Source organism: Pongo pygmaeus, chromosome 3 (genome assembly GCF_028885625.2).
Source record: "Pongo pygmaeus isolate AG05252 chromosome 3, NHGRI_mPonPyg2-v2.0_pri, whole genome shotgun sequence".
NCBI classification, from domain to species: Eukaryota; Metazoa; Chordata; class Mammalia; order Primates; family Hominidae; genus Pongo; species Pongo pygmaeus.
Genome location: NC_072376.2, coordinates 2,927,345 through 2,954,591, shown reverse-complemented (window position 1 = coordinate 2,954,591; position 27,247 = coordinate 2,927,345). Strand labels below are relative to the sequence as shown.

At 46.6% G+C, this 27,247-nt stretch overlaps 1 protein-coding gene across 12 annotated transcripts in view; it reads right to left on the bottom strand.

The window, feature by feature from the left end:
- Positions 1-27,247, bottom strand: part of ADD1 (adducin 1) — an 87,329-nt gene that overhangs the window by 11,463 nt on the left and 48,619 nt on the right. For 4 of the 12 annotated variants that reach the window (XM_054486608.1, XM_054486603.1, XM_063664429.1 and 1 more), the window contains 9 exons: positions 24,417-24,497; positions 23,742-23,891; positions 20,153-20,296; positions 19,949-20,047; positions 19,046-19,222; positions 13,449-13,700; positions 10,620-10,721; positions 9,868-9,957; positions 3,483-3,639 (listed from right to left, as the gene is read on the bottom strand). In XM_054486608.1, coding sequence (XP_054342583.1) covers positions 3,483-3,639; positions 9,868-9,957; positions 10,620-10,721; positions 13,449-13,700; positions 19,046-19,222; positions 19,949-20,047; positions 20,153-20,296; positions 23,742-23,891; positions 24,417-24,497 — 1,252 coding nt within the window. Of the gene's footprint in view, positions 1-3,482; positions 3,640-9,040; positions 9,134-9,867; positions 9,958-10,619; positions 10,722-13,355; positions 13,701-19,045; positions 19,223-19,948; positions 20,048-20,152; positions 20,297-23,741; positions 23,892-24,416; positions 24,498-27,247 lie in introns of all 12 variants that reach the window. The other 8 variants (XM_054486604.1, XM_054486599.1, XM_063664427.1 and 5 more) reach the window with 3 other exon arrangements.

Here is a 27,247-nt window from a genome sequence, read left to right as displayed (position 1 = left end):
TCTCACCACTCCTATTCAGCATAGCATTAGAAGTTCTGGCCAGGGCAATCAGGCAAGAGAAAAAAATAAAGCGTATTCAAATAGGAAGAGAGGAAGTCAAATTGTCTCTATTTTCAGATGACATGATTGTATATTTAGAAAACTCCATCATCTCAGCCCAAAATCTCCTTAAGCTGACAAGCAACTTAAGCAAAGTCTCAAGATACAAAATCAACGTGCAAAAATCACAAGCATTCCTACACACCAATAACTGACAAAGAGCCAAATCATGAGTGAACTCCCATTCACAATTGCTACAAAGAGAATAAAATACCTGGGGATACAACTTACAAGGGATGTGAAACACCTCTTCAAGGAGAACTACAAACCACTGCTCAACGAAATAAGAGAGGACACAAACAAATAGAAAAACATTCCACGCTCATGGATACAAAGAATCAGTATTGTGAAAATGGCCGTACTACCCAAAGTAATTTATACATTCAATGCTATGCCCATCAAGCTACCACTGACTTTCTTCACAGAATTAGAAAAAACTACTTTAAATTTCATATGGAACCAAAAAAGAGCCCGTATGGCCAAGCCAATCCTAAGCAAAAAGAACAAAGCTGTAGGCATCACACTACCTGACTTCAAACTATACTACAAGGCTACAGTAACCAAAACAGCACGGTACGGGTACCAAAACAGATATATAGACAAATGGAACAGAACAGAGGCCTCAGAAATAATGCCAGACATCTACAACCATCTGATCTTTGACAAACTGGACAAAAACAAGCAACGGGAAAAGGATTCCCTATTTAATAAATGGTGTTAGGAAAACTGGATAGCCATACGCAGAAAACTGAAACGACCCCTTCCTTACACCTTATACAAAAATTAACTCAAGATGGGTTAAACATAAAACCTAAAACCATAAAAATCCTAGAAGAAAATGTAGGCAATACCATTCAGGACATAGGCATGGGCAAAGACTTCATGACTAAAACACCAAAAGCAATGGCAACAAAAGCCAAAATTGACAAACGGGATCTAATTAAACTAAAGAGCTTCTGCACACCAGAAGAAACTATCATCAGAATGAAAAGGGAACCTACAGAATGGGAGAAAATTTTTGCAATTTATCCATCTGACAAAGGGCTCATATCCAGGATCTACAAGGAACTTAAATTTACAAGAAAAAAACAACCCCATCAAAAAGCAGACGAAGGTTATAAACAGACACTTCTCAAAAGAAGACATTTATGTGGCCAATAAACATGAAAAAAAAGCTCATCATCACTGGTCATTAGAGAAATGCAAATCAAAACCACAATGAGATACCATCTCACACCAGTTACAGTGGCGATCATTAAAAAGTCAGGAAACAACAGAAGCTGGAGAGGATGTGGAGAAATAGGAACACTTTTTACACTGTTGGTGGGAGTGTAAATTAGTTCAACCATTGTGGAAGACAGTGTGGCGAATGGATCTAAAACCAGAAATACCATTTGACCCAGCAATCCCGTTACTGGGTATATAACCAAAGGATTATAAACATTCTATGATAAAGACACATGCACACATATGTGTACTGCACCACTATGCACAATACCAAAGACTTGGAACCAACTCACATGGCCATCAATGATAGACTGGACAAAGAAAATGTGGCACATATACACCATGGAATACTATGCAATCATAAAAAAGGATGAGTTCATGTCCTTTGCAGGGACATGGATGAAGCTGGAAACCATCATTCTCAGCAAACTAACACAGGAACAGAAAACCAAACACCGCATGTTCTCACTCATAAGTGGAGGTTGAACAATTAGAACACATGGACACAGGGAAGGGGACATCACACGCCAAGGCCTGTCGGGGGTGTGGGGCTAGGGGAAGGATAGCATTAGGAGAAATACCTAATGTAGATGATGGGTGCCACCCATACACGTGCCACCACCATGGCACGTGTATACCTATGTAACAAACCTGCATGTTCTGTACATGTATCCCAAAACTTAAAGTATAATTAATTTAAAAAAACAGAGAAAGAGACAAATGTCTCTTAAAAATAATATTCAGGGACGGGCACAGTGGCTCACACCTGTAATCCCAGCACTTTGGGAGGCCAAGGCGGGCGGATCACGAGTTCAAGAGATTGAGAATGTCCTGGCCAACATGGTGAAACCCTGTCTCTACTAAAAATACAAAAATTAGCTGGGCGTGGTGGCGCACGCCTGTAGTCCCAGCTACTCGGGAGGCTGAGGCAGGAGAATTGCTTGAACCCAGGAGGCGGAGATTGCAGTAAGCTGAGATTGTGCCACTGCACTCCAGCCTGGCGACAGAGCAAGACTTCATCTCAAAAACAATAATAATATGCATGCTGGCTTTCCCACTAACTGATCCAAATTAGTGAATTCTTTTGTCAATGTTCTGGTCCCTCCATGTGGACAGAAACCCCCCTGGGAGAAGGACCAATGCCCTCCAGCCCAGAGCTCTGTGGGTTGCCCCTCGCTCCTGCTGTCTCCTCTCGTCACAGCTGCTCGATGGGACCACGGCAGGACATCTTCAGGGTCAGCCTCGTTTTGGCAGAGGGGCCCCGGCGTGTCTTAGTATGGCAGACTCTTGTGAGCCGCCACCACTAGTCCTCCACATCGTCATTTACACACGTCTCCCTCCTAGCCAGGGCCACTCACAAGTGTGCCTAACTTTGCGATTTCTTTTTTTTTGAGATGCCCAGGCTAGAGTGCAATGGCACGATCTCGGCTCACCGCAACCTCCGCCTCCCAGGTTCAAGCGATTCTCCTGACAGCCTTCCCGAGTAGCTGGGATTACAGGCATGCGCCACCACACCTGGCTAATTTTGTATTTGTATTTATTTATTTATTTATTTTGAGACAGAGTCTCACTCTGTCGCCCAGGCTGGAGTGCCGTGGTGCAATGTCGGATCACTGAAAGCTCTGCCTCCCGGGTTCATGCCATTCTCCTGCCTCAGCCTCCCAAGTAGCTGGGACTACAGGTGCCTGCCACCACACCCGGCTAATTTTTTTTCTATTTTTCGTAGAGACGGGGTTTCATCGTATTAGCCAGGATGGTCTCATCTCCTGACCTCGTGATCCGCCCACCTCGGCCTCCCAAAGTGCTGGGATTACAGGCGTGAGCCACCGCGCCTGGCCTAATTTTGTATTTTTGGTAGAGATGGGGTTTCTCCATGTTGGTCAGGTTGGTCTCGAACTCCCGACCTCAGGTCATCAGCCCTCCTTGGCCTCCCAAAGTACTGGATTAAAGGCATGAGCCACTGCGCCCGGCCTGCAATTTCTTCCATTCTGGCCTGAGTGACTAGGTTGGAAATGAGTACTGGATAAAGTTCTGGTTTGTCTTTGATGCATGTGACTATTCTTATCACCACCCACAACCAGCACCTGGACCACAGAGAAGCTCCCAGAGCACTTTCACCTTCTGGAGTGGCCGTGCCCAGGACCACAAGCACTCACCTTCAGAGCCCTTCTGCTTCCTCTCCACCTCCCTGCGGTACTCCTCCAGCTCACGGTCTGTGAGTGTGGTGAAGGGGTTGGGGCCCGTGGTGCTCACAATGACGTGGGGCTGGTACTCCTTCTCAATGATGGCCTTGGAGGCCGTCACCAGCTCTCCCTGTGGATGAAAGGCACATCTGGTCTGCAGGAGCCGGGCCCAGTGGGGACTCGCCCTCCTCCCAGGCAGGCTGCAGGCAGGGCGGGGGCAGGAGGCTTTCCAGGAGCAGAGACCCCTGAGACTGCACTGCCATGGGCCCGAGGCCTAGGCTGAGCTGCAGCCTTCAGTGGTAGATAATGGAAACACAGGTCAGTGCCACGATGAACAGACAGTAACCGCAAAAGAAATCCTACAGAGCCTTCCAGGTTTCAGAAGCAAAAGCCCAGTGCAGACCCAAGAGCACAGAGCACCTCAGGGAGGGTGCCCACTCCTCACTGTGGAGCAGAAGGGGAAGAGGCCCTTTCCTGTTACTGTTTAAAAGTCAGTAACTTTTCCTCATGACATCAGAAACTGTCACGAGGTACAACACTCAGCGTAAGGCATGCTCAGAGCTTTGCTTATATTCTAAGAGCACAGGTAAGTTCTGTTCTTTTGACTATGGTTAGTTTATAACTAGTTCCTGGAACTTATCCCAAAACATTCAGAGATAACAAAATGTCCCAAGACACCAGTGTTCAGCTGAGGAATTTGGAAAACTGTGAAAATTTGTACCAAAGAAAAAAAGAAGAAAGCGAAGCACAAAGGCGGCTCACAGACCACACCAATCTTAAAGCAGGAGGTGGAGCCTGCAGGCCGGCACAGTGGGCTGAGTGGGCATCAGGGGGTGCGGTCCACTCACAGCCACCTGCCCCACCACAGTGCTGTGCCCACAGTGCAGCCTAATTGGGTCGGGGCAGGAAAATGTCCCCCAATTCCCTGGAGCTCACTTCTTTTTTTTTTTTTTTTTTTGAGACGGAGTCTCGCACTGTCACCCAGGCTGGAGTGCAGTGGCAAAATCTCGGCTCCCTGCAAGCTCCGCCTCCCAGGTTCACTCCATTCTCCTGCCTCAGCCTCCCGAGTAGCTGGGACTACAGGCGCCCGCCACCACGCCCAGCTACCCTGGAGCTCACTTCTAAGACAGTTATCCAGCACTTACACACATGCACATGACTGACAGCTTCCAAAACCAAATAAAAACAGGAGAATCCACAATTCTTTGGATGCCAGGCCTGGTCCTTCAGTGCTCCTCTCAGTGAGGGGTGAACACCAGAGATGGAAAGAGTCCTAGCTGGGCTGACTCGGGAAATTCAACTCACACGGGCCGACTGCTCCTCAAGCAAAGACGGGGAACCTGGACTGACTGGGATGGGCTGAGGGGTTACCACCTAGCATGCTGCGTACCCAGTGCCGACCAGTGACACAGAGCTCCGGGAGGGACAAATGGGCTGCTGGAATAGGCAATCTTTGCCCAGGAGCCTGGAGACTCTCGACAGTCAACAGGTCAAAGGGAACCCTCTTCTGAACCAGGTCTGACTCGAGGCCCATTGGCTTTTCGTTAAGTTGCCCTGCCTCACCAAGACAGGAAGCTGAGTCCTGTCTGCCATGTCTTAGCTCTGTGGCCCGAGCCAAGTCTTTCCCTGACCAGAGGCCTGCCTCACTATCTGAAGGAGGAGCTGCTGGGCTGGCCACTGCTAAGAGCCCTCACATGATGGCACTCTAGAGACGGTATCCCAGCAACGGCAGTTTGGCTGGCTGCACCTGCATCCTGATATCACTGCCAATGAAACGAGAAGGTGATACAAGAGAAATGCTTAAGTTCATTTAAATCAAGTGGTTAAAATTAGTAAAGGAATCAAATATCAAGAATCAACTATCAGGCCAGGCATGGTGGCTCACACCTCTAATCCCAGCACTTTGGGAAGCTGAGGCGGGTGGATCACCTGAGGTCAGGAGTTCAAGACCACCCTGGCCAACACAGTGAAAACCTGTCTCTACTAAAAATACAAAAAAATTAACCAGGCGTGGTGGTGGGCACCTGTAATCCCAGGTACTCGGGAGGCTGTGGCAAAGGAATCACTTGAATGTGGGAGGTGGAGGTTGAGGTGAGCCGAGATTGCGCCACTGCACTCCAACCTGGGCAACAGAGCAAGACTCCGTCTCAAACAAAACAAACAAACAAACAAACAAAAAAAGAATAAACTATCAGTCAGGCGCCACAGCTCATGCTTATAATCCCAGCACTTTGGGAGGCCAAGGCAGAAGGACTGCTTGAGCCCAGGAGTTTGAGACCAGCCTGGGCAACATAGTGAGACGTTGTCTCTACAAAAAATTTAAAAATTAGCCAGGCGTGGTGGCATGCACCTGTAGTCCCAGCTACTGAGGAGGCTGAGGTGGGAGGATTCCTTTGGCCTGAGAGGTCGAGGCTGCAGCGAGCTGTGATCGCACCACTGCACTCCAGCATGGGCCACAGAGTAAGATGCTGTCTCAAAATAAAAATAAAAATAAAAATAAAAATCCACTGGCACAGAGACACCAAAACGCTTGTGCCCAATTTTGATGCCCCAAAGGACAAGCGGGGCTCTCTCATACTAAGACAGCTGAAGCCCGAGGCACAGCGCAGCAGGTGCCCAGTGGTGGAGAGCTCCCTCCTCCAAAGACCACAGCTAAGGGTTAAGCTGCTGTCAAGACCAGTTACGGGAACAGAGAATCACATTCCTCTGCAAGAAAGGACACAGAGCAATGACTGGGATGTAGAGAAACATACGCCACTCGTGGACAACCCAGACAAGAAACCAAGATGTACCTAGCTTCCCCTCCTGCCACTCCCCTCACCTCCCTGTCACCTGAAAAGGCTCTAAAGCAAAACACAGGCCCAGTAACACTTTCCATACTTGACTGAGGCAATCTGGGTGGAACAAGAGCTCCACCCGAGGCTGTGCAATCTGCACTAGTGGCTGATCTCTCTGAGCATCAGGTTTTCATCTACAAGCAGGGCCGACTTGGATCTGGACTGGCATTCCCAGTGCTGGACCATGCACAGGTTAGGTGCTCGACACAGGTCACTGAGAGAGTCCGAGGGGTGAGCTTATTGCCCCTCTGCATTTCTACCACACAGCATGAAGGGTGGTGGAGAACACAGCCCCTGGTGAGGTGCACGTGGGAACACAAGAATCCTTCCCTGGGCTGAACAGCTTGCAGTGTAGACTCACATCTTCATCTCTAATCCTTCATTTCACTTGCAACTGAATCCAGAGGGCAGCCAAAATTATTTCAGGTTATGCCGGGCACGGTGGCTCACACCCTATAATCCCAGCATTTTGGGAGGCTGAGTCAGGTGGACTGCTTGAGCTCAGGAGTTTGAGACCAGCCTGGGCAACGTGGCAGAACCCAGTCTCTACAAAAAAATACAAAAATTAGCCAGGTGTGGTGATGTGCACCTGTAGTCCCAGCTACTCAGGAGGCTGAGGCGGGAGGAGGGAGGATTGCTTGAGCCCGGGAGGCGGAGGTTGCAGTGGGCCAAGACAGCCCGACCACACTCCAGCCTGTACAACAGAGTGAAACCCTGTCTCAAAAAATATATATATATGTATATGTATTTCAGGTTACATGTTATGATGCCCAAGGCAAAGTCAACACAGCCTTCGGCTGGGCTGCAAACTCCTGTTTGAACTGTGATTACTGTTTCTTCTATCACAAGGCAGCACTTGCCCTGTGGGAATGGCCATCACCAGTGAGGGAGAAATGGAAGGCAAAGGAAAGTCCTTTCCAGAAAAGCCCCAGCTCCCTAAGTCCGAAATACCCGTTCTTCAGGTTCTCAGATGGGAAGCAGGCATCCACGCGCTCGCCTCACTGGGGAGGGGAGTGTGTGGGTCAAGGAGAAACTCGACTTCTCAACATGCAGCTCCATGTTCCAGAAGGAGCAAGACTGTCTGTGCTCCGACGCTCACATGACAGGGAGCGGAACAATCGCCCAGTAAAGGACTCCCATGGAGCCAAAGCACATTCTCACCAAAAAGAGGGATCTATTTTAGCCAGTGTGGGATAAAGATCAAGGGTGCAAAAGTGAACTTGAGATATAAGGAGGTAGAGAAAATACAAAGGTGGAACAAGGATTTCTGTCCAGGTGGTCAACCTCTCTTCCTCTGGGGTCAGCGTACAGTGGTGTTCTCTGCTAATGACACCTGGAATGGTGTTCAGAAAGTAGGGACCCTACCTCTATCATTCAGGAAGCCCCCAGGTGACAGTGACACACACCCACATCTGAATATCACTGGGACAGAGCACACAAAGCTGTAACTGGTGGTTGAACACGGCGACCCAGGCTGCTTTCTGAAGAGCCCTAACAAGGTCCTCAGTGCTGCCCTCACGTGGGCTCTACACAGGAGGCCAGCTGGGCTCATGGCCTGCACAGCCCTCACACACCTGAGAGAAAGAATAACTGACAAGACCGCAACAAAGTGCCAAAAGATGAAAAACAAGCAACAGGCAGTCATCTTTCTCCCCTGCTCTGAGAAGCTCTTCCAAGAATGGCAGCCGGAAGGATGCTCTAAGCACAGGGAAAAACAGGACCTGTGGAATTAATAAGCAAATATGCAAAATAATGTTATTAGCAGGGATTACAGACAGGAATACAGAATCTTTGCTACAAATCTGCTTCTATGTGGGACACCACGAGAGTGACACGTGCATCTCAATGAAGGTGTGACAAGTGAAAGAGACAGTTCTGGAAATTTCCTTTGACAAGAATATAAACATACCTCTCAGCTAAGACTCTTCAACCATGCGGTCAGCCACTTTCTGCGTGGGGCACCAGCTCCTGCACACTAGCAGCCTAGATGCTTAGGGAAGGTTTCCTTCTATGTGGGTGGGTTCAGATAGATCTTCCGCCTACTGCACATACTAGACGCGCATGCACAGAGGGGATCACAGTGAGGGGTTTCAGACTCTCCTAAGTCTTTCTCCTCTGTGGCATTTAAAAATGTTATTTAGGGTATTTTTTTTTGAGGTACAAATAAATACATTTTATCAACAAGGGCTGACAAAGACTGTCTGAATTCCCATTCCTCTGAAATGACATCTTTCAATGATATGACCTCCAGTGGCTACATTCATGACATTTACAGTCAAAGTTGAACCAGCGAGGGTGGAAGGGCACTCGGGAGTGGCCGCTGCCAACAGCAACAGACTGCCCAGAAGAGCCTGTCTGCAGTCAGCGTCATGGAAAAGGCAAATTCTGAAACCCAAAACACGCACTAACCAAAGTCCCGTGCGGAACTGCAGAAATGCACCACATTGCTCAGACTGGCCATTTCTCAGCAACAACTTCGAATGCTGGAAATTGTTATCACATCTCATACCAAATGTTTTAATTAAAGAATCGAGTAGGTAGAACAGAACCTTCTGTACAGTCTCACAAACAGGTTAAAGATCCATTTGAAGCTACTTCAGTAACTAAGACAATGCCTGAAGAGAGGAGACGGGGAGCGGGGAGGGGAGGGGAGCAAGGCGCATAGACAGGTAGTGAGGACAGGGCAGTGAGTACCTTTCTAAAAGAGAGAGATTTAGCGGGACTAAAGGTCTGCTCTGTAAGCTCGAGCCCTTCGATAGTTTCCGTACAGTCAGAGAGAGGTGCATCCTGAAACAGTAAACTGAGTCACCAAAGCACACCAGGCCCAGCCTGTGAAATATCAGCTGAGAGCACAGGATGGAGCTGGCTAAGAGCATGCAGCAGGGACAGCTGTCAACAGTAAGTGTGGCAGTGATGATGGCAGGACGTGCAGACACTGAACACGAAACCAGGACCACGGCTGGACAAATCCAACAATCGTCTACCCCTGCAGAGTCAGGTGTTAAAGCATTAGGTGGCATATTAGTTTTCAGAGATAACTACTTACACAATTATCTTCAATGTGCCACAAGGTAGAGTTATTTTGTAGAAATGTGTGTAAATGTGTACCACATTTACAGGCACCCACCCCTCTGCAACCCAAGCAGCACTTTGTTGCAGACAGCAATATGTACCAGAACAAGAGTCCCTAAACCCACCCTCTCCTAGCGCCTTACACAGAACGCTGCTGAACCCTTGCCGAATCTGAGCCCCAAAGCTGATGGTGTATGTGCCACCCTCACATATGCATGCATTACAAGGGGCGGGACCAGAGGGGTGGACATAGCCCTCAGCATGCTCGCTCCATCTAGAACTCAAGGAAAAGTGCCTGAACTGTTTCTCATCATGAAGGTTTTAACAAAGGTAACTGGTTGCCTAGAATACTTACCTCATAAAGTCACTCTCTCAATTTCAGAATAACTTTGGAGCAGGCGGTCACACAGCCACCACCCACTAATGTCAGAGACACTCTGGGCTCTCACCTGGACGAGGCTCCTGTCCATCACTACACCACACAAAACCTGGGACTGAGGGCCAGCCGTCTTAATGTCCTGTAAGTTCTGCTCTCGGATCTGAGGGCGGGAAGGAGAGGCACACATCAACGGTCCTGAGCAGCCACGCTGCCTGGGAGCCCTGCTGCTTGTGCACTTGGGCCCCAGCCACATGGAAGCTACATTTCAGCTCTCCCACTGCCCCACACAGGCAGAATGGCCCCATGTGTTCTGAGTGACCGCCATGCCTGCTTAGTGGGGTGTGGGTCTGCAGGGATGGTGACTATTCCGAGCTCCCCACATCTTCCAGATGCTTGGGCAGGACACCTATATCTCACTGTCATTAACTTGGGGGAAACACTCGCTGCATGTCCATCGTCTAGTGATGTGAGCACTGGCAGGGCTCCTGCTCTGATACACCAAATGCCACTCACAAGTCTTTGAACAAACCCTGAAAGTCAGGGACAGGAGTCTGCTCTTGTTAAGAATAGGTTTTGCAGCTTCCAATTCTGACCTGTGAGCAAACATCAGTTCAAGAATCAACGGGGCCCAAAAAATGTCTGCTGCTCATACTTCACACTGGTGATAGAACAGCAGCGGTGTGAAGAGATGGCTTCAGTTACAACAGCGGTAACAACAGCAGATGCCCTCTGCTAGAAGCAAGCACCCCCTCCCCCCGAAGCAGCCGGCATCCCTTCCAATCCCACACGCAAGCCCCCGCTGAGTGCCGACGCAGGACGTACCTTGTTCCTCATCTCCTGGACCTCTTTTGGGTTAGTGTTCAATGGAACAAACAGGTTAGGGACAGCAGAGGTGGAAGTTCTATGTCCATCCTCTTTAGTCCACTGTAATATCAAGAACAGTTGAAAAGTCAGAATTATGACAATAAGTGACATAGCATCCAATCTATTCAGTTTATCTCACATCTGGTCATGCACTGAACATCACAGAGAGGACTGAACCAATGACCACAGCTAATGTGGGTCACTCAGCAGAGTCGCCAATGGGAGCAGGATGCAGCCACATGAAGACCAGTTACTGGTGGAAGTCAAAGTCATGACTGATGGAAAAGGACCATCTGGAAAGCCCAGCTGAATCTGGGTCACAAGGTAGGCTGACGACAGAGCTGAGCCCCATAACCCTGGGACCAGCAGGGGAGGCCCCTCAGAGACCATTGGTTCACCGCTCTGAAAATCATCCAACACCAAAGCCAACTGGAAGCATGAGATGACAGGGTCATGAAAAGCAATGTGATGCTGCTACCCGGGGGTAGGGAGGAGCCTGCACCGTGAGGCGAGAGTGGGCATCACCAAAGTTTTGCATTAAAATAAATGACAGCATCAGAATGCACTGTCTGCGTAACTTTCAACCCAAGAAAATTACTGTACGGACACTTACACAGTAGCTACCTGGAAGAAGAGTTTGGTGATGTCGAATATTTTATATAACTTAATATTTTTGAGTGCTACAAAAATATCCCAAACAAACTTGAAGCGCTTCATGAGTCCTTAATATTTAAAGGCTGTTTTAGTATCAGTGCATCTCGTCAGCATGCTTAGCCTGCCACTCATAATTTTTTTTTGGATCTCCAATCAAATCTGAGATTTTTAATCAAATTCTAAGGCATGAGTAGGCACTGAACATTAAAACAAGCCCATCTTCGAGAGCAAATGTTATGCCTTTCAGAATACTTTCGAGAGGCAACAAGATAGCCATAAACCATACAACTTTAAAAAAAAAGCAACAAAACCGTCAAATGCTGAGCCACTGCGAGGAGAGTGTGGAATGGGCATGGAGCTGTGGGTACTCACTGATGGTTATCTTCTCAGATAAAAACAACTCCAGCGTTTTATTAAAAATAATTTTTAGTCAAAACATTTCAAACAGCAACCTCAGAAACTTGAACACATTTGAAAAAGTAACAGCAATCATTATAAATGAAAAGATACCAACCTGGGAGCACTGCATGGACTCTGTGTCACTCCAGAACAGTAAGAAACAAATTTAAATGCGGAGCAAGGCCTCCCCTTGGATGTACACATTGACTACAAGGCCTAAAGTGACTTAGTTGTTTTGCAAGCTAATGGTAAATAAAGCTCGCACTGCTGCCTAAACACTTTGGAAAACTTCCTCATGGCAATTCAGCACTGTGCTTCACATCAGCCGCAGAAAGGTGTTTTGGGGTTTTTTTCTGTTTTATAAGGCCCACTTCCTTTAACAAGTGAAACAAGTAAAAAATAAACAAATGAAAGAAAAGGGGGATACAGGAAGAAGGGGGGAAAGGAGACAAGGAGGGTAGGAAAGAAGAGGAGAGACGCATTCCCACGCTCGGAGCCCCATGGCCACACAGGGTCCCTGCCCAGGTGACGCGGCCGCTCAGGAGCACGGAGGCTTCTCACCAACTGCGTCAGGAAAACACCAGGACCACCTGGGGAAGATAAAACTTTTTTTCTTTAAATAAATCTATAAAGTAAAACACTGTTATAAGGGGAAAAGAAAGCCCCGCTTTATGTATTTGGTTGCCCATGGTTTTAGGAGCATCTAATCTAATTTCAACTGAACTCCTAATGAACTAGTCATGCATAGATGAGTCTGCTTCAGCCCCTGTCTCCTCCATTCCAGGGGCTTCTGGAAATGGGCCTCTTCTACAGTTTAAAGCAGAGCTGGGTGGACTGTTAGAGGTAGGTTACAGGAGGAGTAAAGACCGATCTTCAGAGGAGGTCTCAGCACCACGACATGGGAGCACCTCTCAGGGCAAACGGTAACTTGAGCGGCATTAACGCTGAAACGAAGCACCCCTTGCAGCGTCTGTCGCTGGTGCCTGCAGATGGCCTGCGCTGCACTTGGGTCATGCCGCACCCAGCAGGAGTCAGAAGGTGACTCGCCACTATGGCCGTCTACTCACATGCAACAGTCCATGCAGAGGGCAGCTGGGGGTGTGCATTCGGAGGCTTTGGGATAGAAAGCAGGGGAATAACACTAAGGGCAGGGGACAAGAGTCAGCAGAGAACACGCCAGGGAGCCACAAGGGAAAACTGCTTAAGAAAACACTGAAGACTTAAAGAAGAAACTTTAGTGACTTGAAACCACTAGAGTTCACAACACTAAAATACAGGTTTAGGACTGAAGTGTCTTTTTGTGCATGAAGTATTAAGAGTCCCTGAATATAATTTGAATTAAATAAGAAGAGCTCCTATTTGTAGGTTAATACATGTAAATTATTTTGTATTTTTGCTATATACGGAGATATACTGGAACTACTGAGGAGCTACATTACATCTTAAGCAGTTTCAAGCAGATAGTATTACCCGAATTTTAGTAATGCGTTCAGTGGACTTAGGTTCAGACTACAAGAAAGTGAATAAGGAAGGTTCGCTTTACACCTGGGTCAGAAAGGCTGGATTCCCAAAGCCTCCGAAGCCCCAGCTACCCAACTTGCTCTACGTCATCTAACTATGAACAGTAAGGTAGGCACAGACCAAGCAGTTGGTAATACAGCTTGGCACGCAGACACCGGACGAGAGAGACTGCAGCAAGGGTTTCACGTGATCGTGTGTAATGTTCGTCCACACCTTAGTCTTCGACTTGGGACTGCTTCCATTCTGCCCTTCCTCAGAAGCTTCGTCGCCCCGGCCAGAGTTCAGCCATCTTGTCTTCTCCCGCTGCTGCTTCTGAAAACTGTGTCTGAGAGGGGAGCAAGTGCCCGAATCACCGTCACTAGTAAAGGAGTAACCTGTGACACTAGCAGGAACCTCCACATCGCTGTATTTTTTAGACTTCTCTCTCAGAGCAGGGTATCGATAAGGGTAGCCAGTTCTGTAGCCCTAGGGTCCAAGGAGAGTGAAAGACAGTCAATATTCCAGATCTCAAAACAGGGTTTCACTTTGGAAAATCATGTGGAAATATCCACAAAAGTTGAACACATGCATACCCTATGACTCAGCAATTCCACTCCTAAGTTTATACCCCACAGAAGCAAACGTGTTCACCAAAAGCCAGGTACTAAAATGTGGACAGCAACCCTACTCCTCGTAAACCACAACTGGAAACAACCCAAAAGTCCATCCATATAGGAGATGGATAGTCTAGTGTCTTCGTAAGATGGCCTATAGCGACACAATGTGCTCTAAACCAACCATGTGGATGACTCTCCTGAAGGCAACGCTGAGTGAAAGACACCAACCTGCAAAGAACATACACCATGTAATAGCATTCATTAAAAGTGCAGAAGATGCAAAACAACCTTTGTTTTGGTTGTCCTGGGAGACAGGACAGTTGTCACCCCTGGGATGGGACAAGTGAACCGAAGGAGGTGCTGGGGGTGTCCTGAGGTGCCGCTACTGTTGCTCTTATTGATTGCTGGTTATACAGGGGGTTCAGTTTTTAAAAATTAACAAACTGAACACTTGCGGTAGGTGCACTCTCCTGCTTACATATTTCAACAAAAAATTAAAGTTGAACACCCAAACAGGGCTTACTTGCTGCCAGCCACTGTGCAGGTTATATTCATCAACATACTTAATAGACTTTTACCTCTTAAGTTACAGTTTAAATACTGTGATAATCTTTAGGTAAGTAAGGTAAATAAGTATACCTCATGACAACTGGTTCTCAGCAAAATTACTTTACGTCTGAACACAACAACATTCAAATTCACCTCCAGCTCTGGCTCATGACCATGTGCTCTGTGGTCAAAGACAGCCCCACTTACTTCATGCCTCTACTGGATCAACTCATCTGCAGAGTCCTCCCACAGACAGCACCTCTAAGGGCATGGATGGTGTCCTCTGCATCTCTCCTGGCCAGTGCTTAGCACTTAGTAAGTGTGACAGACAGACTTCATAATGGCCCCAGGCCCCCAGCTCCTGTAATCCCCTCCCACCTTGAGCATGGGTGAGATCTCTGACTTGCTTCTAAGTAGCAGAATTCACAAAAGGTGATGATGGGCTGTATCACAGAAGAGTTTAGCGCCTATCTTATAAGAGTCTCTGTCTCCACTGCTGGCTCTGAAGAAGCAAAGCTGCCAAGAATGCTTCAGCCCTAAGAAAAGGAATTCTGTCCCCAGTCTAGAAGAGCCTGGATGTGGATCCTGAGTCAAGTCTCCTGATGAGAACCCAGCCCTAGCCAACACCCTGAATGCAGCCTTTATGAGACCCTAGGTTGAGTTCGCTGTGCCTGGACTCCTGCCCCACAGAAGCTGGGAAATAAATGGCTGCTGCTCGAAGCCACCAGGTCTGTACTGATTGGGTTGCACAGCACAGAGAGGTAATACGGGGCATGCTGAAGAGCTGTCTGCTCAACCTAACAGATTCGCACCTGAACCAAGTCACTCACAGCACCTTCACAATACATCACAAGAGAATCAGGACTTGGAAGGACTGCACAGGGTCAGACATACCAGACACTTCAGTGGCCTGTGCCCTGCTGGCTGTGGTACTCTAGAAACATTCCTCTCAATTCAGAATTCTCTCTCCCCTCTGGGTACTGCTCTTTTCTGGGGGCCACCTTCATTACTAATCACTCTTTCAATATTTTTTTTTATTTTTTTAATTTAATTTTTTTTTTTTTTTGAGATAGTCTCGCTCTGTGGCCCAGGCTGGAGTGCAGTGGCGCCATCTTGGCTCACTACAACCTCCGCCTCCCAGGTTCAAGTGATTCTCCTGCCTCAGCCTCCTGAATAGCTGGGACCACAGGCACGTGCCACCACACTCGGCTAATTTTTTGCATTTTTAGTAGAGATGGAGTTTCACTGTGTTAGCCAGGACGGTCTCAATCTCCTGACCTCATGACCCACCTGCCTCAGCCTCCCGAAGTGCTGGGATTACAGACATGAGCCACCACGCCCGGCCTCCTTTTATTTTTTTGAGATGGAGTCTTGCTCTGTCACCCAGGCTGAAGTGCTGTGGCTCGCCCTTGACTCACTGCAACCTCTGCCTCCCGGGTTCAAGTGGTTCTTCTACCTCAGCCTCCTGAGTAGCTGGGATTACAGGCACCCTCCACCACACCTGGCTAATTTTTGTAGAGAAGGAGTTCCACCATGTTGGCCAGGCTGGTCTTGAACTCCTGACTTCAGGTGATCCGCCTGCCTTGGCCTCCCAAAGTGCTGGGATGACAGGCGTGAGCCACTGCGACCGGCCTACATTTTTTTAAAAAGGCAATAACAATCACGAATGGAGTTGTTTTGGGTTTTATTTTCATAATTGTCCTCAGAAAGATAAGGTAAATATCTGTACTGGCAGTTTTCCCATTTCTGAGCATGCTTTGTTGAGGAATAATAAAAGATAATGACTCTGCCATAAAGAGTATCTGCAGAAAAACACAGTTCTTACTAATTCAAGTTTCCTTTTGCTTAAAGAGCCAGAACTCAGTAATCTCCACAACTTCAGAATAAACCACCCAGGACTCATCAACATCATTTTATCCTGAAACCATATGGATTTTTCTTTATTCTTCCCCTTTAAATGCTGTTAAACCAAAATCAGAAGTAATACTCAGACCTCAGAACTACTATCTGGCTTGTAGTTAAAAACATGGATTTGGGTCAGGCGTGGTAGTTTACACCCATAATCCTAGCACTTAGAGAGGCTGAGGTGGGAGGACTGCTTGAGCCCCAGGAGTTCAACACCAGCCTAGGCAACATGATGAGATCCTGTCTCTACAAAAAAAGAAAGAAAGAAAGAAAGAAAACATATATATGGATTTGTTCCTTCTTTGAGAAACTGAAATTATATCTTGATTTTTTTGGGGGGGGGGAACAATTTAGCATTTTTTTTCTAACTGTAGAAGTTCAAATGAAATATATCTCTCTTTTTGAAATTTTTTTATTTTTTGTGGAGAGGAATCTCGCTATGTTGCCCAGGCTGGTCTTAAGCTCCTGGTGTCCCAATTCAGCCTCCTGAAGTGCTGGGATCACAGGAGTGAGCCACTGTGCTCGGCTGCAATATATATTATAGTGTGGAAACTGGCAACTATTCTCTACTTAGTTATTAGCAAACAACATATATGCCAACCCCGATGCTAAATTAAAACATGGACTATGATTAGTGATTGCTGTCTAGTTTATTTCTTATAAACTATATGGCCTTCTAATATTAAAACAATCTGTACACATTAAGGACACTGAATAAACATTCATCACGCTTTTTGTAGTAAGTGTTTTGCTTCTTAATCATTCATCCTTATCTTCCTTCCCTACCAAATCAGAGTTCCTGCCTGATTTTGACTTCCCCCTCTCTGCCTTCTAGGATGTACTTTCAGCACAGTCTTTGGCGGCTGCTGTGCATTCTGACCCCCTCTCTCCCCTCCCTCACACTGACTTTAAGTAGAATACGGCAAAATGTCGCCGTATTTACCAGGAGGCAGGGGCTGTGTGACTGGGCCAACCCCAGCCCTCCTCACCTTGCGCAGCCATGCTGGATGACCTGGCTCCTGATGCACACCTGGGCCATGGCTGCCCCACTCTCAAGCTTTCTCCAGCTGTGAGTTCCTGCAGCTTCACTACCCTGGCTGGCCACTCAACTCTAGCTGCTTCTTCGTGAGCTTTTGCTCCTCTTCCTACCTCCTTGGCCAATCGGCACCCGCCTCTGCCTGCAAAGCTCTCACCATGCCTGTGACTGCAAGCTCTCATCATGCCTGTGACTGCACAGACCACAGGGCAGGGCTCATTTGGGAATCGTTTGTCCATCTCTCTTATTAGGTCATAAACTCCTGAGGGCAAGAACTGTGTCCTGTTCATGACTCAACAGTAGACAGTCAATTAATGCAATCAACCTTATTGATTATATGAACTCAAAAAGTTACGCTAGACTCTGCCTTCTCTGTTCATCCCTGTGTCACTGATTGAGTCTACTCCACTGATTGACTATCGCGCCCAGGCAGAAAACCCTCAGTTCCTCCTTTCTAGCGGACAATATTCATCCCAAGTGCAAAGAATTTCAGTAAGAACATTTAACATAGCCTGAACCAGACCTATGAATACTTTTTATTCCAAACCTTCAGGAAAGTTAAACTTCCTGCCTCCTGAAGCCACCCATCTCATCTGTGATCTGTGATCTAGTCCAAGGGCCACGCCCGTCTTAGGCTAGAACGTGCCCACTTGTTCAGTACTGGCTGGCAGCATACAAGGATACTGGCCCCTCTGAGGCCTTCTTTCCCCACACTGACATGTCCTCACATCTACACCACTTGAGGTCATGTGGCGTTAGGATGGACCATCGTGACCCCCATCTAAGAGGTCTGACGTGCAGCATGGAAGGGATCTGCTCCAGAGCCCTGTGTCTGATGATGTAGCTGCGGGACTGAGACCCCAAGGGCAGTGTTCTAATACAGCTCTAGGAACTGAGTATTTAATGATCCTGGTAAAGTCAAGATGAACCTGAAAGGTGCACCATATGGTGCATGTTCCCATCTCCCCACTCCCGTGTCTGCATGTGCTGTGGCCTCTTCATCCTGTCATCCTTTTTTTTTTCCAGGCTTTTAAACTCAGGCTAAGATCCTACCTATTCTTTGAGGTCATTTCCAAGGGCTACCTTCCACATAAAATTTTCTCTCCAGTCCTTGCAAAAGAATGAAATTCTTCACGGCAACCCTGTGACACAGAACACATCCTGTGTGTCCATCCTCCTATCACAGTGTGGGCTCACTTTCCCTGTGTGCTGGAGGCCCCAAAGGCCCGCCTTCTGGACCATGCCAGGCTCTGTGTCCCTGCAATAAGCAGCTGAGGGGCTCCCACACCGTGGACAGGGAGTGGATACCTATGGAACACAGTCATCAGGCCCCAAACAGCCAGGATTTGCTATTAAGACAAAAGCCTAAATACCTGACTGACCGATTTCAAAAGCGCCACCTCTCTTGCTTGCTTGTGGGATGGTGGGGACTGAGCTGATGCAGCTGGTCATCCAGCTGCCTACACATTCTCTGTGCTCTTGTCCCCACTGAGTCCAAACACAAGGTTATCTTTAAAAAATAAAACAATACCAGGAACCCTTCACCTCTACATTTTATTGTAATTTACCTTAGAAGTTAAACAACCCTAGTGCTTCTTCATGACTTTGAAGGTGAAAGTATTCAGATACCGCATAAAAGACAGCAATCGCACTTGCTATAAGAACACCAACACTGATGCTTTTAGAACAAAAGGTTTATCATCAAGTGGTGGCACCATTCTTACCAGATTATCGAGCATCCGCATGAGGGCTTCAAATTCCTGCTCACCAATCTGCCACTTGGGAGGCGATCCAGTGCCTTCCCCTACCGGAGACCCTGGGGAACGGGACTTGGCTTTGTACTTCTCAGGATTCAGCAGGACTAAGTTGTCTGGTCCTCCTGCACTGGCCAGAGTTCGAACCTTTTCCAAAACACACACAGCATGGCTTGAGTTCCTTACTGAGATCAAGAGGGTCAGATGACTTGAATAAAAATGTAGGTTTCAAAAGAAACCAAATCTCTAGAGTGTAAGAATAAAAAATGTAGAATGGATAGTGACAGGCTGATCACAAGGTTACTTTCAAAAGTATTTCTTTAGCATGACAAAAATATTGGGCACCAAAGTTGGCAGAGAAATAAGAAAACACAGCACCTTTCAGGATCCTACAAAGGACTTGGGACTTCACTACGCCACAGACGTAAGTCAAGCAGCAGAGGGGAGAACGTGAACTAAGGGCTGACAGAGCGAAGGGGAACTCACAGCTGTAAGCTGCAGGCAAGTCTCTGAGTCTCTACTTCTTTATACCTGCTTTTTCAAAGAGTACTGTGGGGGTCACGTGACATCACGTATGAGATGACACACACTAAGCACCTGATGCCAGGCCTGTACACACCAGTACTCCATAAACGGTAGTGACTGACATATTTGAAAATTTAAAAATTAGAAATGAAAAGCCCAGTAATCCTTTGCCAGCTTCAATCAGTGAAACAGCATTTGTCCTGATCAAGTCCCAAATCCATGAGCTTATCTTTGGCAAAGAGATTTCTCAAAGACTCCTCTCCTACTCGGTAAGTATCAAAAAAAATCGATGTGAACCCCAGACACATTTAAATAAACTGCAGAGTGATTGGAATGGCTGTCCCCTACCTGGATCTCACAGGCAACCACAAGGTTATGGATGTAATAGAAGGCCTCCTCAACGCTCTCTCCAACTGACACGAGCCCATGGTTCCGGAGAATAAGAACCTGAGGGGAAGCACGAATGCTCTATGGAGCTGGGCAGGAAGACTGGTCCTTTGCTTTATTCTTCTTTCTGCTGTAATTTAAATACCAGATTAGATGCCTACTGACCTTGCTTTTAGGCCCCAGATTTTTCTGAATCAAAACTTTTTCCTCTTCGTCAACCAGAATGCCATGGTAGTCATGATAAGCCACTTCTCCAAGGGAAAGCGCCTCCGGGGAGATTGGCAAGAGGCCACATTTCATTGCAGAGACCTAGAGACCAAATGGTTGCCATGAAAAAGGAAAAGCTGGGGTTACACAATGACTGATGATACGGTAAATGCTTTCCTTGCAGAAATAAAATGGGAAGGGAAATGTTTTTGTTCTCTTCTTGAAAATCAGTCTATGAACTTAAGACAAACTTGGTTTCCAGTGCTAACAATTCACACTTAAAAACAAAACTACCCCTAAACTGGGAGAGCCTCAAAAGAAAATCCACATCTTTCTAGACTTTTTCCCACTGATATAAGTGCTGTGTAAACCTGGATTTAATTATACAATGAGCACTGCATCTAGTGCAAGGAGCAGACCACAGACTCCTCTGAGGACTCAGTGCATTTCAAAAGAAGGCTTCCCGTCAGGTATGGTGGCTCACACCTGTAATCCCAACACTCAAGAGGCTAAGGCAGGTGGATCACTTGAGCCCGGAAGTTCGAGGTCAGCCTGGGCAACAAAGGGAGGCTCCCGCCTCTACAAATAATATTTTTAAATTAGCCAGATGTGATGGCATGCACCTGTAGTCAAGAGGCTACTCTAGAGGCTGAGGCAGGAGGAATCCTGAACCCAGGAATTCAAAGCCAGCCTGGGAAACATATGAGACCCTCATCTCCTTTAAAAAAAAAAAAAAAGAGGAGGTTTTCCAAGTGCTCTAAAGTTTTTCTGTACTTTTAATCTTAGGTTGTAGATAACATTGAAACACCTAAAAATTAGGTGAAAGCAAATTTGTACAAGTTTGTATATATATTATATATATATACAATTTATATATAATTTCTTATATAATTTCTCCACATGTATTTAAGTAAAATTGACTCTCAAAGAGAAAAATCTAAGTGTTCATAGAGTCCTTAAGTTTCCTAAAATTCCCCAGAGTGGCCTCAGAATATGCCATTTTTGAAGGTCTTCTAAAGACAAGACCTATAGACAGCAACATTATGACCCTAAAGTAACAGGCTCCAAAGATTCGAAAACTATCTTTATCAATTCCATAGAGAAAAGTTAACCTAAAAAGACAATACCACATTTAACTCCTTCCAAAGTATCAGCTCTCATACAAGAAGAAATTTCCTTACCAAGCAAAATTATTTTGATAATTTTAAAAACAGGCTGGGCACAGTGGCTCATGCCCATAAACCCAGTCATTTGGGAGCCAAGGTGGGCAGATCACTTGAAGCCAGGAGTTCAAGACCAGCCTGGTCAACACGGTGAAACCCCGTCTCTACCAAAAAATACAAACATTAGCCAGGTGCAGTGGCGCACACCTGTAGTCCCAGCTACTCAGGAGGCTGAGATGGGAGAATCGTTTGAACCCAGGAGATGGAAGTTGCAGTGAGCCAAGATCGTGCCACTGCACTCCAGCCTGGGAGACAGGGTGAGATCCTGTCTCAAAAAAACAAACAAAAACAGGTTACATGATAGCTGTTCATAACCATACCGTCAAAGGTATCTTTAATAGTTCTTTAAAATCCATAAACATTTTAGTGGCTGGAGTGACATGCATTCTTTCAGGAAAAAAAAAATAACATCATTCACACAATGATGTATCTAATAAAACCACGATGTTGATATAAGAACCATATGTTCAGAGTGAAACAAACCAGAGGTAATGTTCATCCAAATAATCCAACACACATGACATTAAAACATCAAGATCAGGTCAGGCGTGGTGGCTCATGCCTGTAATCCCAGCACTTTGGGAGGCCAAGGTGGGCAGATCACTTGAGGTCAGGAGTTCGAGACCAGCCGGGCCAACATGATGAAACCCCATCTTGACTAAAAATACAAAAATTAGCCAGGCATGGTGGTGTGCACCTACAGTCCCAGCTACTTGGGAGGCTGAGGCAAGAGAACTGCTTGAACCCAAGGGCAGAGGTTGCAGTCAGCTGAGAGTGCGCCACTGCACTTCAGCCTGCGTGACACAGCAAGACTCCATCTCCAAAAAAAAAACCCAAGATCAATTAAAATACAGCATTACTGGGACGGGTGTGGTGGCTCACGCCTGTAAACCCAGCACTTTGGGAGGCTGAAGCAGGCGGATCACGAGGTCAGGTGATCAAGACCATCCTGGCTAACACGGTGAAACCCCATCTCTACTAAAAATACAAAAAATTAGCCAGGCGAGGTGGCGGGCGCCTGTAGTCCCAGCTACTCGGGAGGCTGAGGCAGGAGAATGGCATGAACCCGGGAGGCAGAGCTTGCAGTGAGCCGAGATCGCGCCACTGCACTCCAGCCTGGACGACAGAGCGAGACTCCGTCTCAAAAAAAAAAAAAAAATACAGCATTACTGAATCAATAAGGTCATTTGTTGTACAATAAACCCCAAAAGTCCTTATATAAAATTGGTGATAAAAAGCATACTTCTCAAGTACTGTGCTTTCACATGACATTGAGCAGATAGCCTGCACGTGCACTTTCATACAGAGGGGTCTGGGGCTTTGTCAGGGTGGCCCATTCACACCAGAAGGGGCAAGGCTTGGTGCAGAGCTGAGGAGGAGGGTTCCTGAGTAGCTTGGAAACTAAGCCTTGTAACAGCCTGCACTGCCTGTGTCTCCTCTCCCAGCCGCTCCTTTTCTTCTTCTCCCCGTCACAATCCAGCGTGGGTACCGCTGGTTGGCTGCGGGGAGCTGGACAGGTTGGTTTCTAGGCCTCAACCTCTCCCTTTCCCCAGCTCGTCTCCACAGACTGTCCTCATGTTCAAGTCTCCCACACCCCAAACACCCTTCCCTGAGCCCACAGCACCCTCCACCCACCACCCCAGCTTGCCCTCTCCTTCTTTTCCCATTCTTCTCGAATGAGGTGCCTGCTTACTGCTGTCATTTTGCACTTCCCCGCAGTCTTCAACACCCTGAAATCTTACCTCTCCCTCAAGTCTCTATGACTTTGTTTTGTTTACTGTTATTTTATTTTCTTGAGACAAGGTCTTACTCTGTCACCCAGGCTAGAGTTCAGAGGCACAACCATAGCTCACTGAAACCTCAACCTCCTTGGCTCAAAATCTTCCCACCTCAGCCTCCCAAGTAGCTGGGAGTACAGGCATGCACCACACTGGTTAATTTTTTATTTTTATTTTTGTATAGACGGGGTCTCACTATGTTGCCCAGGCTGGTCTCCAACTCCTGGGCTCAGCAATCCTCCCGCCTCAGCATCCCGAAGTAGTGTGATTACAGGCATGAGCCACCATGCCTGGCCAATTGTTAAATCTAATAGGCATTTTCAGACTTATCACATGTTTTTCAAAATTAAATGGGATATATGGACCCCTTAAAAGGAAAAAAAAATTATTTTAAGAAAGTCAAACTTAGTGATACACCATTTTTTTTTATATTCAACAAAATTAGTTTTACTGACTATAAACAAGGAAGGGCAATTCAGAGGAAACGTGCAGTGCCTTTCACTAAGCAGCTTTAAAACTTGAGATGCTACCAGAGCAGCCACTCACCGCAGCCCCTGCTGGGGTGTGAATGTGCACAACGCACTTCACGTCCGGGCGTGCAGCATAAATTGCAGAGTGTAAGGTGAAGCCGGCTTGATTTACTCCCAGATTAGTGCTTCCACGATCTACTATATCTCCTTGTAGATTGATCTTAACCTGAAAATAAAAAAATAAAAATTTAAAATACCAAGAGGACTTCATTGTTCTTTTTTTTTTTTTGATAGGGTCTGGCTCTGTCGCCCAGGCTGGAGCGCAGTGGTGCGACCTCGGCTCACTGCAACCTCCAGCTCCCAGGTTCAAACAATCCTCCCATCTCAGCCTCCCAGGTGGCCGGGACTACAGGCGCACACCACCACGCCCAGCTAATTTTTGTATTTTTTTGTAGAGTTGGGGTATCGCCATGTTGGCCAGGCTGGTCTCGAACTTAAGTACTGGAATTACAGGTGTGAGCCACCGCACCCCAGCCCAAGAGGACTTCAAATTACCCTAACTAGAAACTATTCAAACTCAAGCTTAGAATACTTGTAACTTCTCTCAAAGGTTTTTCTCTAACCGAACACATCACATAAAACATAGGCTCTTTCTTGTTTCTTGGGTTTTATATATTTAGCTGATCTAAAGATGTTGAATGACCTAACATGACCTGCACATTCAAGCTGCCAAAGAGAAGGACATTCTTACCAAGCTGGATGCAGTCACTTCACTGTAAAGAAGCCCAAAAGGGACAATGAGGAAGTGTTCCTGCTCGGAGTTCACTCTGGTCTGTGGGGAAAATGACTGAATTAGCTCAAAGATCCAAGTGAAATTATTTGCATCTCTTTCAGGCTACAAACTCACGGGTTTGTTCAGAACACTGAGTGAGCTGTGCAGGGAAGCGTCCATGCACAGTGCCTGTCACGAAGCCAAGGGGTACTGGAAGCTTTCCATTATTCTATTGTACCAATTTATCACGTATATAAAGTGCTTCTTGCTCACGTTCATGATAACTGACTTTATAGAGGGAAAAAACAGTTCCACACTAGCCTTCTGACAGGCCAATAAATTACTGCTGGGTTACTCTATTGCACTTTCTGGCGGCTACTAGTGTCAAAGGCAAAAAGGTGTCACTCCTCAGGGATATAATAATGAAAACCAAAACTTACATGTGTTTTTTTTTTTTTTTTTTTTTGAGACAGGGTCTCACTCTGTTGCCCAGGCTGGAGTGCAGTGGCGTGATCATGGCTCACTGAAACTTCTGCCTCCCAGGCTCAAGTGATCCTCCCACCTCAGCCTCCCGAGTAGCTGGGACTACAAGCGCACAACACCATGACCAGCTAATTTTTGTATTTTGTATAGAGACAGGGTTTCGCCATGCTGGCCAGGCTGGTCTCAAAAACTCCTGGGCTCAACTGATCCGCCTTCCTTGGCCTCTCAAAGTGCGGGGATTACAGGCAGGAGCCACTGTGCCTGGCCAAAACTTACTTTTAAAAAGTCAAACAGAATGTCCTTTTTTTTTTCCCTTCCTGCAGTAGGCATTGACAAAATGAATTTTTAAAAATACTTAACACCTAGGCTGGGGACTGTGGCTCAAGCCTGTAATCCCAGCACTTTGGGAGGCGAAGACGGGTGGATCACTTGAGGCAAGGAGTTTGGGACCAGCCTGGTCCACATGGCAAAACCCCGTCTCTACTGAAAAAAAAAAAAAATAGACAACTTAGCCGCGTGTGGTGGCGGGCGCCTGTAGTCCCAGACACTCAGGTGGCTGAGGCACGAGAATCACTTGGAACCCAGGAGGCAGAGGCTGCAGTGAGTCATGATCGTGCCACTGCACTCTAGTCTGGGTGACAGACAAGACCCTGTCTCAAAAAAATAAATTAAATAAATAAAAAATAAAAAAATAATTAAAACCAACCTGTATCCTTACTACTTGATCCGTTTTTTGTGTGTTTGTTTGTTTGTTTTGTTTTTGAGATGGGGTCTCACTCTGTTACCCAGGCTGTAATGCAGTGGCGCAATCATGCTCACTGCAGCCTCAACCTCCTGGCTCAAGCAATCCACACATCTCAGCCTCCTGAGTAGCTGGGACTACAGGCACAAGTCATTAAGCCTGGCTATTTTTTTATTATTTATTTTGGTAGAGATGGGGTCTCACTAAGTTGCCCAGGCTGGTCTTGAACTCCTGAGCTCAAGCAATCCTCCCACCTCAGCATCTCAAAATGCTAGGCTTACAGGTGTGAGCCACTGTGCCCAGCATAATCCGTTTCTTAAGTCTCTACAACACCACATCCTCATTGCCTTCGTTGGTTTGCCTCTTCCACAGTATGTTTTTCTCTCCACAGTAATTAATTCAATGCAGATTTGGTTTACACTATGCATCAAGCATATGCTAGACACTAGGAATACAGCAGTAAAAAAGAAGAGACCTGCCCTCAAAAATATTCAATCTAGTTTTTCTAATGATTTCGGTATAGGCTCAAAAGGCTTCCTAAAGATTAAGTTCAAATACATTTACTACTGGGTTAAGGAACCCAGAATCCTAACTAGGGTCGGATAGGTGGAGCTGAGTGTTTGTTGAAAAGGACTTAAGGTGTTTAGTCCAGCTTCCTAACCCACATAGTGATTTCTTCTGTAGTGGCCCAAACAGAAGCATACCCAGGGTCTGCTTGTTTTAGTTTCAGTGATGAGGATGCTTACCCCAGCCTCCCTCATTTATTCATTCAGGAAAGAAATGATCACCTACTCGCTGAGAGCCCACCATGTCATGGGCGCTGAAGCACTGTGATGAACAGATGCTGGAGATACTTAAGGATTAAAACGTTCTTTCTAGCACTGAGAAGAAATCTGTTTTCCTGTTTGTCACCACTGCCTCTAGTATATAACACAGAACAAATTCTAACCTCCTTCTACAATTTAATTTTCAGACATCTAAATCTATCCTGTGTCCCCTTATATGATCTGTAGGCTAAACTCACCTGATTGTCTCTGTAGAACATAACAGGGTTAAGAGCACAAAATCCAAAGTCAGATACGACTTAAGTTCAAATCCTAGCTCTGCCAAGAAGTGGCTATGGTGTTCTGGGCACCCTGAGCTCCTGTTTTCCTCATGACTAAGTGGGGATGGAAGAGCCTGTGTCTACAATAAAGCTCGCAATAAACGGCATCTACCCATTATTACCATCATTAGTGGTAGTGGGAGCAGCAACACTAAATCATTGCTAGGGGTCATTTACATGGATAGTGAACTACAACATCTAGTCTCTATAAATCCCTATGACCCACTTCTTTGCAATGCTGAGTCAGCCTTGCTTTCTATTTCCTAAAGTCAGCTCCTTTATCTTTTTTTTTTTTTCTTTTTTTGAGACAAAGCTCACTCTGTCACCCAGGCTGGAGTGCAGGGGCACGATCTCAGCTCACTGTAACCTTTGCCTCCCGGGTTCAAGCGATTCTCCTGCCTCAGCCTCTGAGTAGCTGGGATTACAGGCACACCATGCCCAGCTAATTTCTGTATTTTTAGTCGAGACGGGGTTTCACCA